This window comes from Peromyscus maniculatus, chromosome 5 (assembly GCF_049852395.1).
Source record: "Peromyscus maniculatus bairdii isolate BWxNUB_F1_BW_parent chromosome 5, HU_Pman_BW_mat_3.1, whole genome shotgun sequence".
Lineage (NCBI taxonomy): Eukaryota > Metazoa > Chordata > Mammalia > Rodentia > Cricetidae > Peromyscus > Peromyscus maniculatus.
This window is the reverse complement of record NC_134856.1, coordinates 105,359,687-105,374,511: the sequence shown is the minus strand read 5'-3', so window position 1 is coordinate 105,374,511 and position 14,825 is coordinate 105,359,687. Positions and strand designations below refer to the sequence as shown.

The 14,825-nt window shown below is 42.4% G+C and overlaps 1 protein-coding gene across 6 annotated transcripts in view; it reads right to left on the bottom strand.

Moving 5' to 3' along the window:
* Positions 1–1,525: 1,525 nt before the first annotated feature.
* Slc17a3 (solute carrier family 17 member 3) overlaps positions 1,526–14,825 on the bottom strand; it is a 23,748-nt gene continuing 10,448 nt past the window's right edge. For 4 of the 6 annotated variants that reach the window (XM_076573037.1, XM_076573035.1, XM_042278263.2 and 1 more), the window contains 11 exons: positions 14,433–14,644; positions 13,417–13,650; positions 13,116–13,203; positions 6,909–6,995; positions 4,221–4,339; positions 3,939–4,100; positions 3,531–3,660; positions 3,289–3,436; positions 2,913–3,003; positions 1,766–1,902; positions 1,526–1,682 (listed from right to left, as the gene is read on the bottom strand). In XM_076573037.1, the coding sequence (XP_076429152.1) occupies positions 1,768–1,902; positions 2,913–3,003; positions 3,289–3,436; positions 3,531–3,660; positions 3,939–4,100; positions 4,221–4,339; positions 6,909–6,995; positions 13,116–13,203; positions 13,417–13,650; positions 14,433–14,644 (1,406 nt within the window). In that variant the 3' untranslated portion in view covers positions 1,526–1,682; positions 1,766–1,767. The remainder of the gene's footprint in view (positions 1,683–1,765; positions 1,903–2,912; positions 3,004–3,288; positions 3,437–3,530; positions 3,661–3,938; positions 4,101–4,220; positions 4,340–6,908; positions 6,996–13,115; positions 13,204–13,416; positions 13,651–14,432; positions 14,645–14,825) is intronic. The other 2 variants (XM_076573038.1, XM_042278265.2) reach the window with 1 other exon arrangement.

The following is a 14,825-nucleotide window of genomic DNA, read 5'->3' as shown; positions in this document are numbered from 1 at the left end:
TCTGGTTGGTTTGTTTTGTCAACATGATGCAAGCTAGAGGTATCTGGGAAGAGGGACTTCAAATGAGGAAATGCTTCCATAAGATCGGCCCATAGGCAAGACTTGTATGGTATTTTCTTGATTAATAATTGATGTCAGAGGACCCAGACCACTGGGGGTGGTGCCACTCTTGGGCAGGTGGTCCTGAGTTGTACAAGAGAGCTGCATGAGCGAACCTACAGAGAGCAAGCCAGTAAAGGAGCACTCTTCCATGGCTTCTGCTTCAGTTTCTGCCTTGAGTTTCTGCGCTGGTACTATCCTCATTTAGGAGAGGTGATCTGTCCTACAAGGTGTAATTTGGGTCTTTTGTCATAAAGATGTTTATCATCAATGCTGTAATCCTGGAGTTCAAAGTAACTGCAGAAGAGAATGGAGGTCAATAGTTAGGTTACTAGCGCTATGCTAAAACGCTATGACCAAAAGCAACCTGGGGAGAAAAGGATTTATCTCATCTTACAACTTCTCAGGTGACACTCCATCACCAAGAGTTGTAAGATGAGATAAATCCAGTTACTCAGGTGGTGAGGCTGCACCCTGGAACAGGTGTCATCATTCCATGGGACTCAGATACTCCCCTCAAGTGGTAACAGCAGGGACAACTTCTCCAGAGGTGGAGACAAGGACCAGAACTAAGAAAATGACCAATAGACCACTAGTACTTTGAAGACAGACTTAACGATACTGTTTCCTTGGTGCGGCCATGTCAAGTTAATCTCCTCTTTGTTGTTTGCCTCCACTCTATAATTTCTTTGATTGGCATGTGGGAGAAAGGGTGGAGTCTAGTCCTCTGAGAGTCCTGGAAAGTAGAGCTTTTATCCTAAAACTCCTGTAACCTGAAAAGGCAATATTGAAGCCAAAGGATTCCTGAAACTGCAAAAAAACTAAAATAAAAACAGAGAACAGGTCCTCTTTTACAGTCCTCATAGAGAACCCACCTTGTCAACACTTTAATTTCAGTTGCTACTGTTTAAATTGCCTGGCTGATGGCAGCTTGCCAAGGCAGGAAACAGGCACACATGGCTACTGGACCATCTCACCATCACTGCTGACTCAGCATCCCCCAGCCAGCTTGTATCGCTCCTCCAGACAGAGCTCATCTTCCTGTACTCTCTGTGTAGTGCTCTACCTGGTCTCACTTTCCTCTGTCTTCTCTAGCAGCTACCTCACACCCCCCCCCCCCCCCGCCCCGCACACACATTTTTCCATCTCTCTTCTCTCCATCTTGGCTTGCCCTGCCTTATTCTGGTCCCTAACGCTGCCGTAAAGGGGGGTATACAGATGATGACTTGGCTAGTCGTCAGAATTCTGAAATTTTAGGAGAATGCTCCATGCAGCAAGATCTGCCCGGTGACTCTTGCTATGAGCCCTACTTCCCTGCTTCTAAGATATACTCAGACTCTCTCCCATGACACATGAGCACTGCATTTCTCTTCTGTGAAACTACAATGTCCGTACCCACATTCTCAATTAAAAGATGACAACCTGGTTCTTTGCTACATTTTACTTTATTTTTTATTCATCTTATATTTTCTTCACAAGAAATCTGAATGAAAGGGACAGGGGGACCTGATGTCATTTTTGATGGCAGTCTTCCCACATAGGAACCAGCATGTGTAATGATGTCTTTACTGGAGGCAGGACAGCTAAGGAAGAAAAATGACAGGAAATTAACAATTTGAAGTCCTGCCTCCGTGACTGTACTTCTACTGAAACCATTGTCTGTTACCTTCACAACCGAGTGAGCGTCCTCTCCTTAGCCCATTCTTGGACATCTGCTTTCCCAAACACGAGGTAGATGATTAAGCCAAACTGGTTAACGGCAAGTAATACGAAAAATAAATTCCTCCACCCGAATTCAGAGTCCTGGGAACACAAGACCCAAAGTACATATCACTTCTCTCACTTCTTTTTCTATGAAACTGAATCACTAATTCAGACGACAGTCTCCAGGGGTTTTCCATGTTGAGAATCATTGCCTAGAAGTATCTTGATAGTTAGAGAAAGGAAATCCAAAATATACTCAAAGTGCTCTACATTAGAGAGATTTGCAGACCCTCATGATTGGCCTATAGAGCTATGTTTGTCATCAACATTATCAAACATTATCGAAGTGTCACACACATTCTCTGTTGCCCAACCTTGCCTACAGATGCTATGCTAAAACTGGTTCTAAGATTCTTCCATCAATGTCACAATGTGTTGAAAAGATACTGGGTGTCAGAGCTATTTCCTCGGATCAGAACCACTCATTTTACCAGATTTTCGGTTTAAGCATTAGGAGATGAAGGTGATGGTATTAATTTTCACACTAATATGAGAATGAAACATTAAACAAGACTGTGATGTATAAAATGCTTGTCATAGTCAGGCAGTGGTGGTGCATGCCACACCTTTAATCTCAGCCCTCAGGAGGCAGAGGCAGGCGGATCTCTGTGAGTTCAAAATGGTTTGCAAACGGTGGTTTACAAGACAAGTTCCAGAACAGCCAGGGAAACGCTGTCTGGGGGAAAAGATGCTTGTCATGATACCAGCATGCATCAGGCTCTCACCTGTGCTGCTTCTCCTCTCCCTTCCCTGTGTGTGATTATTTACACAAATGAAAATTCAGACGGCTTGGCAGGCCAGCATGGAAACATCATCCTGAGTCACCTATGGGGTTGTTTGTTTCCCATTTCAAATGGAGATTATGAGTGGAGCTGTGGTTACTTCTTTGACTCTAGAATGACCTCAACTCTGGTTCATTCTGCTCTCTACTTCATGCTCACCCCCAATCCCACACTATTTCCCAATCTTTGAATATGCTCTAGCTATCATCACTTTTATAAATGCATGTGGGAGAGTATTTTAAACATCTGTCTTGGCATGGAAACTACCTGATTGAGGAAAAAGCCACCAACAATGGGTACCAGCACAGCAGATGAATGTGCCAATCCTCTAGATGTTCCCAGAAGAAGGCTAGCATACCTGTGGGTGATAGAAATGTCCCAAGCTAAATCCAGACATCTTTCAGCCCCGTTTTATGTGTGAATCCACCATGTAATTACATCCAAAAGGACTTGGACAATGTATATTCAATGTGAGGCAATATGACAAGGTAACACCCCTCCACCCAACACACCCTAGGCCCATCTATGGTCCATGCTTATGATTTATTGTTTTACAAACTTTGAGACCCCAGAACACTATAGATCATTCCCACCCCCCACCCCCGGGAAAATGTGAAGCTAAGAGTAGACACAAGAGTCCTACCTTGGGGCAATATCTAAAGCATTGATATAGACTCCGGACTGACACAGAGGACTCAATCCACAGGAAAGTGTCAGAAATGCAATTGTTGTGATATAGCTGGACTGGACATAGGGCAGAGCCACAATGAGGGCTACTGGGGGGACGTTTCCTAGGGAATGTGGAACAGACAAATCCAAGAGTGAGATGCATTCACCGACTGTTCAATACTTATAAGTCATTCAACTCTCATGCCCTGTTCTTACCTAAAATTGTGATGATTTTCCTCACAGTTACGAGCCTAAAATTCTTGCTCAGAAGAAAATCTGCGAGCTGGCCTCCCAGGATACCAACAACCCAGGCAACAAAAAAAGGAAGAGAAGACAGGAACCCATTCTGGGGTAAAAAGACTGAGTGAATGACCATAATTAAGGCAGTGAAAAAGCCTGTTGGTAATTCCCTCATAATTATCCCGACACTTGGAAACCATTCTTTCTTGGGAATCTTGGCAAGCTTTTAAGTCATACCCCCAGCACAGTTACTGTTACAGGTTTGAAAGATGAGATTATCTTGGGAAATGAGAGTTAATGCCCTGCAGATAGAATGATTTGTGCCAGCTGAGGAACTGAGGAATCACGCAAACATGAGGGAGGAATGGAGTGAAATTTACTCACGTCTCTGATGTTAATTTTGAACACAGAACTGATGTAGGTTGGGGTGTATATTATAAAGGTGTTAACAAGCCACTGGTGGGTCATAGTGCAAAGACATATGGACCAGAGTGGCAGAGATCTGAGCATGGCTTTGATGGGAAGCGGCTGATCTTCTGAGCTGACCTGAAAACAAATGCATTGATCCAAGCAGTAAGATCAACACGAGGCTCAGAGTCTCGGCCGCCTTTAGGAACCCAGATGTGGGTTCAAGGTTTCTGCAGAGGCTGGAGTTTTTATGAGTACCTGTTGGTGCAGGGAGGATATGATGTATTCCTTTTCTGGACCACTTATCCACCGGTGAGAGGCAGGGTCATCATAAACCAGAATGAACCAGAGAAGGCAGCAGATACAGCCGATACCTCCTGCAAGCAAGGGGAGCGTTCATCAGAGAGCTCATTTTTGTCTTTTTTTAGAAAGTGGGCTTTAAATTATGGAACAATGATAGGCCTGTTTAAATGTTGCAAAGATAGCCTCGAGTTGCCACACACCTCTTGTCCTGCATCTTCAATGTTGGCATCGTAGAACATCTGTCAACACTTTCTTGACTCCTTACTCCTAAATCCTGAACTTTACATGGATTTCACATTTTTCTTTTTTAATTGGTGTAACAGTCATTGCACATAATTTTGGTTTTTGATAATTCCTTTTAAATGTGTCACATGTTTGGAGCACACCAGCTTCTTCCCATCCTCTCCCTAGTTACTCCTCTCCCTCTCCCCTTCCAGTTATCTCCTTCCTTAGCTGCCTGCCTGCTTTCATGTGTGTATATGTATGTTATGAGTCATCTATGTGTGTATGTATGTATGTGTATGCATGTTATGACCATGTATGCATGTATGTATATGTACATTATGACCCATGTATGTATGTATGTATGCATATAGATAGGTAGACAGATTGCTTTATAAAGAATTTTGGTTTCCACAAATGAGAGAAAAATACGTGGATTGTTTTCTGCATCTAACTTATTTCTCTTACTATGATGATCTCCAGTTCCATTGCCAGAAAATGACATAATTTCACTCTTTGTTCCGACTGAATCAAATTCCACTGTGGCTCTGTGCCACATTTCCTTTATCTGTTCCCTGTTGCTGGACACCTAGGCTGGTTCTGTGCCTGGGATGCTGTGAATAGTGCAGCAATAATTACGGATGTGTAGATCTCGGTGCTGGGCTGCCTAGAGCCCTGTGGGTATATTGAAGGGCTTGTTCTCACGCTGGGACATTTTCTAGGAAAAGCTATTGCCAAAGCTCATTTTGAGTCCTTTCCAGTTCTCAAACAAGTGGTCTCATACATTTCTTTACATTTCTTGTTTATTTGTGTATGGGAAGAGGGTCACAGACCTTAGGGAGAGCGTAACACTTACTAGCCATTTTAATAGGTTATATGGAGGTATAATTTTGATTTTCATGCCTCCACGACTAAAGGTCCTTGGTTAAGTGTCTGGTTGTAGATCTGTGATCTCTCTGTGTGGATTTGGTGAAATATTTCTGCTCATTTTTCAACTGAGGTTTTTGTATTCTCATTGAGTTTTGAAAATTATTTACAAATTTTAGAGAAACATATAATTGTTTTGTAGATATTTTCTCCTTGAACCAGTTTGTCCTTTTATTATTTTAGTAATGTTTTTTGAAGAGGATATATATTGTTTAACTCTGTTGATATCCAATTCATCAATTTCATCTATGGCTCATATTTTTGGTGTCATATTTAGGAATTCTTTAGTTAATTAAAGAACAAAGAATTTACCCCTTTTTCTTCTAGAATAATTTTTCCAGATTTCATATGTAGGTCTGGTATTCATGTGTGTGTATCGGGGTGGGGGGTTGTCTTCCTTGATTTTTTTGAGACAGAAATCTAACTGACTCTGGAGCTCATCTAGTCGCCTAGGCTGCCTGGCTAATATTTCTTTATGGTTTTTGTTTTCTCAACCTACTCCTGCTCCACAGGACGCTATTTTGAGTAGCCCAGACTGGTCTCAAACTCTCTGTGTCATCAAGAATGACCTTGAACCTCTAGTCTTCCTGTCTCTGCTCTCTGAGAACTGGGATTAGAGGCATGTGGCACTGTGCCCAGTTTTCTGTGGTACTGGGGACCCATCCCATGGCTTCATCCTAGGCAAGAACTTTATCAACTAGCCTACATCCCAACCTTGTTCCATCAATTTTTGCATGGTGCATTTGGGAGCTCTGCTGCTGGGTACATGTGCATTTCAGATTCTTGTGTGTTCTTGTTGAGTTGGTAATACTCCTTGTTGTGAAGATCTTCATCTGGTATTAATATATCCACCCAATTATCTCTTAAGTAATGTTTTCATGTTTCTTGAGCTCTGCACTGTCTCAAGAACTGACAATAACCCACCTCTGGCCTCAAGACACTCACTGACTGGAAGAGGAGCAGGTGTGTAAACAAAACAAGCTATGGGAAGTTTGAAAATAGAATGCAAAGCCACTCCAGTGGAAGCTGTAGGTGAAGCAGTACTTTCTTGGTTTCTAACTCAACCGCAGTCTGGAGGCCAATCGTGAAGTTACCACGAATTACTCTCAGTGTTTGATATGTTCTTTTCTTTGGGAAACTTGAGGCTTGCCCAGGACCCCGCCCCCTTGCTATGTTTAACCACAGACAAACCCACAGCTACACTTACCTCCCAGGATTGCTTTCTGTCTCTGAGAAAGCACTGCTCTGCTGGCCTTCCCCTCCTGCCTGTGAGGCACAGTGGAACCATGATGGTTGAGCCTCATGGCGGAAGAGCGGTACTTTATATGAAGCCAGAGGATTTCCACATCTTGGCTAACAAAGGTTATCTCCTTAAATTAAGATATTTTGCTTCCCTAACATTTCGATATGTTGACCCTCTTTCTTCAGGAAAGTACACACAGATGCACAACCTCAGAAGAACATCACTGCATATCTCAGAAGCCAGCTGCTTACCGAAGATGTAGAAGACAAAGGGCCATCCAAGGGCTTCACTAATGACGCCACCCACAAGGAGGACAGCAAAGATTCCCAACACCATTCCTGTAGAGAGACAGAAAGAAGGTGGTGGGACTCCTGCCTTCTGCCAGACAAATAATGTAGGCTGGCAGGTGAACGTCAAGAAGTGCCACCAAACTATAGAACAAGTGTGTGCAAATGCAGAACCTTCAGCCTTCTCATTTAATTCATATACTTCCCGAGAGTCATTCTCCCCCCTCAAAATTACCACTGCAGGTGATGTCATACCACCCTTCAGGTTGTCTTAATTTTCAGTTATATACACTTATTATTGAATAAAGCACATGAAGAGTCAATGTTGTTGTGCATCCTCCAATTCTATCCCCTCATCCTTCTGAAGGCAAATATCACATCAATTTATTGTACAAGAAACAGTCATTCACCGTATTTTCTGTGCACTTATATGCTATTTATAGAGATCCATATATTCATTCTCTTTGTAAATGCATTTACAGGGAGCTTATTTCTCCATAAATATGCTAATGATGCTGTTTTAATTTCTATAACTTCATAGAGCATTCTAATATATGTTAGTCATATTCCCATTTCACAGTTTTTCAAATATTTGCAAGCTATCTCACTTTTTATGTTTAGTCAACTTGTCAAATTCCATGTGTGTGGAGTCGTTATTTTAAAAGAAGTGCTATCATAATGGCCCAAGGGTTTTAGTCATCTTTAAATTTTTTTATTTTTTAATTATTGTGTGTGTGTGCACGTGCGTGCGTGCCTGCGTGCGTGCGTGCGTGCGTGCGTGCGTGTGTGTGTGTGTGTGTGTGCACATGAATGGAATGCTCATGGGGGATAGAAGAGGATGTCAGGTCCCCTAGAGCTGCAGTTACAGGTATGAGTGCTGGGAACAGAACTTAGGTCCTCTGCAAGAACAGTACATGCTCTTAACTGTGGAGCCATCTCTCCAGCCCCAACACTCATCTTCATTGAGCAATTGTTCTTACAAATATCTCCATTGCATTGTAGATTCTTATAGCACAAATCCTAATTGGTCTTATTAATAAAAACCCAGTACCAAATATAGGGGGAAAATGATGAAAAATCAGAGAAGCAGAACAGCCGGCCACTAGTTCTTACCTTTAAGAATTCCTCAGATGAAAGGGACCTGAGTTCCTGTCTCCTCCTGCTTTATATTCCTCTCTCCACCCAGCCATATTATTTCCTGTCTCCACCTCCCTAGTACTGGGAATGAAGTCATGAGATCCCAAGTGCTGGGATCAAAGGTGAGTGCCACCATGACCTGGCTCTGTTTATCTTTTAGACTGAATCAATCTTGTGTAGCCCAGAGTGGCCTTGAACTCACAGAGATCCATCTGCCTCTGCCTCCCAAATTCTGGAATTAAAGGTGTGTGCCACCACTACCTAGCCTCTATGACTAACTAGTGGCTGGCTTTGCCATCTGATATTCAGGCAAGCTTTATTTATTAGAACATATACAAATACCACAACAGATTCTAATTCTAAACAGGCATTATTACTCATTTCTGAATATAAACATAATTTTTTTCATGAAGAGAATATCAGAGGTAAACTTATTAGATCAAAGGCTATGTATATTTTAAATTTTGGTAAATACTGCAAAAATTCTTTGTGGAAAGCTGTAGCAACTTAAATTGCCAATATACTTCTTTCTTATCTCCTTGATAACATCTAATATCCTGAAAAATTTTAAGCACTTGTCTTCCATATAAATAATAAAAACAACCTCAGTTTAAATTTTGTTCTTTATAGTAAAGTTGAATCTTCCTGTTTACCAACTTTATTGTTTGTTGTGGAATATCAGTTCAAAATGTGTTACATTTGTTTTTGCTGTGGAATATTTGTTTGATGATGCAAAATGTATTACATTCTTTTATATTGCATTCATTTAACTCTGTAAAGCTGTGTTACTTTGTCTGTCTGAAACACTTGATTGGTCTAATAAAGAGCTGGATGGCCAATAGCCAGGCAGGAGGAAGAGGACAGGCGGGACTGGCAGGCAGACAGAATAAATAGGAAAGACAGAAGAGAAAGGAGCAGAAAAAGGAGGAGAGGAGGATGCCAGGGGCCAGCCACCCAGCCAGCCACAGAGTAAGAGGTAAAGAAAGGTATATAGAATAGAGAAAGGTAAAAGCCCAGAGGAAAAAGGTAGGTGGGATAATTTAAGTTAAGAAAAGCTGGCTAGAAATAAGCCAAGCTAAGGCCGGGTATTCACAAGTAAGAATATGTCTCCGTTTGATTATTTGGGAACAGGTGGCAGGGCCCCAAAGAGTAAGAGGAGAAAAATCAGCTACAATTGTGTACCGTCTTTTTTCTGTTTTTTTTTTTTTTTTTTTTTTTTCAGTTGTTTCTCTTTGTCTCAAGTTACAGACTCTCTGTGCATTGTGAACAAGCCCCGTGTGGCATACTGGCAGCAGTTCTTCCATCTCTAACTTTGTTTATATCATTGTATTTCACAGTCAGCAGTTACAGACATCTGTGGAGTCAGATCTGCCACCCTCTAGATTTACTCTTTGGCCCAGACTTCTTTTTAACCTACACTGCAAGGTACAAATAATTGTTTACATATGCTTTTTCTTTTATTCATGTTTATTGTAGCATATTGTCTATGCTATCTCATTTAAATACTAGCAATCAAACTTGCCTGTGATCAAGTATAGCCAGCTACAGTTAAATGAACTGCCCCAGGCTGGCCTTTTAATAACAGGAAAGGAGCATTTGAAAGAGAATACCAAGTTCCAGGGTGCATGTATAGAAAGCTGGAAGTGGGTACCTATTCTACCACCAGGTCCATCCAATCCATGCCTTTCCCCTAAATGTCTGACTCTACCTTGGTTATGATGGGGGGACAGACTCCTCTATCCATCCAAGGTCAAGTCCTTTTTGTTCTCTTGATTTCCCCTGTCCCAGTCTACTTCAAGCCCAGGCTTCTAAGTGTGTATCTTCTCACTTCTTCACCTTCACTTTCCTCTCCACTCCTGACTCTTTCCCAACCACATGCAATGCCAATAGCATAGGATTCATATTGGAAATAAAGGGCAAGTTCTGGTGTTCTGTTGCGTAGTAGCAGGCAGAGTGTAAATAATGATAGCATACTACATTTCAAAAAAATCTGAAAAGGAAAATTTTGAATAATTTCACTACAAAGAAATTATCAATGTTAGAGAGATAGATGTGCCTGGATTTGAACATCAGTAAGTGTTCACATGTACTCAAATATCTCATGGCACCAGGCCATTAACATTTATGATTTTTAAGTCAATTAAAAACAGATTTAAAAGTTAAAATATTTTTCAATATTCTAAAAAAAAAAATAAAGAGGAGTGAAAACAAAACAAATATTGGCCTCTTTGGAGCCCCCTCTGTACATTTTGGTGTTTCTTTGTCCATCTGCAAGGGAAAACTCCCAAAAGGCTGTAGCCCTGAACATTCAAGAGGCATATGAGCCACCAATCCCTAGAGTGCTGGGGTCTGCGACATTTGAATGTACCTATCTCTTCCTTGTTCCATATCTTAAGACTGATATCTCAGGAGTTTCTTTAGCATTTAGAGCTTGATAAATACTTTACCTTGGTTTGCTCCCCACCCTTTAAAGGGACCACATATCAACACAGCACTACTGATTCAATACATACAAAGGCCTGGGACAGCCATCCATCCTATGGTGCTGCCCATTCTGCCCCAGTTATTCAAGAAACAAAACACAGCAATGATCAGGATCTTTAGTTGACCTCCTCTACTCTTTCCTGGGTCTCTTCCATGGAGCTAGTAGATGTCTTTGGTCCAGGATGTCTTTCCTCTGGGGACAGTTTTGTTTGAACTCTAACTTTGTTTTTCATAACCACCCCCTTGGTGAGAGGGCTGATGAAGTAGAAAGACAGAGAGGGGATATTTAGTCATCTGAGCACATATGGTCCTTCCATGTGTTTGCCTCCTATCTCTCATGAAATAACTATACCATTCCCTTCTCTCTCTCTCTCTCTCTCTCTCTCTCTCTCTCTCTCTCTCTCTCTCTCTCTCTCTCTTCTCGCCTTCTCGCTCTTTCACTGTGTTTTAAATTAACTCAGAAAGTTGTGCAATGATGGCATCCAATTTGGTTTGAGAGCCTGTCTGTTTCCTGAGCTCTGGGCTAAGCTAATAAGACATTTTCTTCTTCCCATCTAGCCTTAAGAATGAGGTACGAGCCCTGTTTGACCGGCACTGTTCCAAAGTTCTGTGAGTGGTTGCAAACTTCCCTACTTCCATGAATCTTTTGTAGCCCCTGAAAGCATGTCCAACCGATGATCCACAGACCACCTATACTCCAGCATAGCTATGAATACAGCCCATCATTAAATCTTAAACTTACTTAAACGTTATGAGCTATTCTATGATTGTTTTTTCCTCATTTTTATTAGCCCTTTGAGAATATCATGCAATCTATTTTGATCATATCTACCCCTCCCCAATTCTTTCTAGATTCATCCATCCTTTCCAACCCACCCAACTGTACCCTATTATTTATAAACCATGAAGTCCAGTTTGTGCTGCCTGTACACTTTTGGATGAGAGGCCTTCACTAGAGGTGGTCAGCACACCAAAGCCACTTTCCTAAAGAAACTCAACTCAGTTCTGAAGTTTGGGATGAGACTTCACGACGTTTTAATCTCTCGACTTTGTTCTCATGTGTGAACTCTGTAGCTGACAATGTCAAAGGTTTGAAACACCTATAAAGAATATGATGTACGTTCTGCACTGGAGGCCGGCAGTAGCCAGGCTCTTTGGGCCCTAGGCAGGTGCTTTTCTGGAGAGGGTGTTTTTCTCTAGCTTTCTGGGTAGAGCAATCCTGTCTTCTAACCCAGGCATCACTGTAAGTGATATCAGTCTTACCGAGGCAGGAATGTGAGCTCAATTGGCTCTGTTTGGATGGAATTTTTCCATCTGCTCTCTCCGTGCCACCCTCAGGAAGCCCGGGGGTTCCCTATGAGGAAGCCAGGAGGTTTCCTGTGTTTTCTGAAGTCAGAAAAAATTTCTTCCTGGAGTTCCTCAAGCAGTTCCTCCACACCAAAGACAAAGCAGCCTGTGCTGGGATTGCCTGCATTAGCTTTCACATCCCTTTCCATTCGTGCATTGTATGCCCTGTTGTCCAAGTGAATCCCACAGCTTCAATGTCCACATTCTCATGCTCCTTTTTCCCTGGGTTCTCTGGTGTTTTGGGGTCATCTCACAATTGGGTAACTGAGGTGAATTTCATTTGTCTAAATTGGATGCTCCCTTTCTGTCAGTTAACATAAACTCCCATGCCCCACCCTGGATACCACTATCCTGGGTTTCTGAAGGAGTTTTAGAGGCTCCCTTTAAAATATGTGGCGATTTTGGACTTGAAGAGCTCTTGACTGTCTTTGAACACATCCATTGCCTGCATCCTACCCTTTTCTTACCCAGGGCTGGCCTTGACAGTGGCTGTTCATTTGGACCAGCTATTCTCCCTATTTTATGATAAATAGGCTTCTGCCTCTAGAATGGGTGCATTTCACCAACAGGTCATTTTCAGAAGAGTCCTCAGGAACAGGTAAGATGGATCAGCGCGTCAAAGTGCTCGCTGAAGCTTGACTGTGACATGAGTTTGATTCCCAGAACCCACATGGTAAAAGGGAAAAAATTGGCTCCTGGTAGCTGTTCTTTGACTTCCAATATGCGCTGTGGCATGCATGTATATTAAGTAAATAGATGTAATAAAAACTTTTTAAAATAAGATGTTCTCAGGACAATTTAGTGCAATTACAAAAACCATTAATTTGAATCTATATGTCACACTGAATGCAAATATAAAGCTTCATATGATGGCCAGGAATTAATATATAAAAATTAAGCTGTATAAATTTGTAAAAAAAACATTGGTAATTACTTTTACAGCCTCTCTGCCAGTGAGTTGAAATTAAATTCCACAAAATAAAAGTGGTCAATTTGAAGACATAAAAAATATTTTTAAATGTCAGAAATCATATCATAAGCAAAGTTATGCCACAAATCACAACACAGGCAAAATAAGTCATGGCAATTTGTATGAACACTTCATTAACAACAAGCAAAAGATAAAGAACTGTTTGACGGGGAAACTGTTCAGGAGCCGAGTGGGAAGTGCGGGGTTGCCAGCTCCCATCTGTACACGTTTACCTGACAGAGCAATGCTGCAGAGTCGGCTGCGTTCGTTCGGAGGAGCCCATCTCTGCCAGAGTGCAAACTGACCCCCGAATCCAGCGCCCTGAAATCAGAATGGCCAGAGATATGGATATGATGTCATCTGGAAAGTCATACCAAAACTCAGTATCTGGGACTGAGTGTGGTGACACACATATCTAAGCCCAACACTGAGGAGGTGGAGGCAGGTGGTGGAGCTCTCTGGGTTTGAGGCTAGCCTGGTCTACATTAAAGAAGAAAAAAAAAAAGGAAAGGAAATACTCAAAACACTTGGTACCTGGGTTAAGCCCTGGATTGCTCGCGTTGCCAGGAGAACGGCTAGTCCGAGATTGGCAGCCAACGGGATGAAGAGAGTGAGCAGTGAGGACCCGAGCAGAGCAACTCCGACCACTTTCTTAGTTCCTAATTTCCCAGCCAAGAATCCACCAGGGCCCTGCATCAGCATCATGCCATACTGGACAGAGCTGAAGATGAATCCTTGGGTTTGAGGACTCCAGTTATACACGGGGGCCTTTGGAAAGCACAAAATGCTCTTGTGAGTCACATACCAGAAGGCACTTACCGAGTCTAAGAAGCCTCATTAGATTTGAATTTTCTCAATTAAGATTTTTGAACACAGGTGGACCTGGTTGCACAGGTCTGTAATACCAGCTACTTAAGAGGCTGAGGCAAGAGAGACACAAGTTCAAGGCTGGCCTGGACTACAAATGGAGCTCAAGGTCTGCCTGGGCAACTTAATGAGACCCTTTCTGAAAACAGAATCAATATAAGAGAAAAGGAAGAGGGGGCTGGCAAGCAGCTCAGCTGCAGAGCAATTGATCTAGGATGTGCAAGGCTCTGGCTTCTCCTCCCAGAACTGTAAAACGGGGCTTCGAACACATAAACTCTAGAAAAATAAATATAAAATGAATAGAAAAATTTGAGCATAGGGGCTGGAGAGGTGGCTCAGTTGGTAAAATGCCTGCTGTGCAAGGATGACAAGCTCATTTCAATGCCCAGAACCCACAGAAAAATCCCAGCACTGTGGCTCGGAACCTCATCACTGGGGAGGCGCAAACACGAAAATCCCTGGGACACTCTGGGCAGTCATCACAGCATGGCATGCAAATCTCGGGTCCCAGGGAGAGAACCTGCCTCCTGAGAAAAAGTGTCATGCTTCTGAAGTATGACACCCAAATTTGTTTGACCTTTGGCTTTCACATACATGTGCACACGTGTGCAACACACACACACACACACACACACACACACACACACACACGGGAGCACAAACTTAAATTCTGCATCACCTACCTTTACAGAAAGATCCTTCAAGGCTTCGTGTTGGTCACCATTTAAATTGGTGGGAAGCCCTTCTGTGGAGCTGTTGAGGTGAGGTTGGTTGTCTGTGCTGTTGACCATGGCTACCATAGTGATGCTTATGATGGAATTCTGTGCTATGAATGTGAAGTTGCTTAAGTGTGCGAGGAAGGCCATTCCGTAGCGCACGGAACACAAACTCGGGACTGGAAGGAGGACACGACATCATGGCTGGCTTTACTGAGCTAGCATTAATTTTTCACAAGGTATATAATGGAAAGCATGGCTTGGTGGTGTAAACCTGTAATCCCAGCACTTGAGGGATGGAGGCAGGAGGATTAGGAGTTTGGTCATCATTGGCTGCTGTTTGGGGCCAGCTGAATGTGG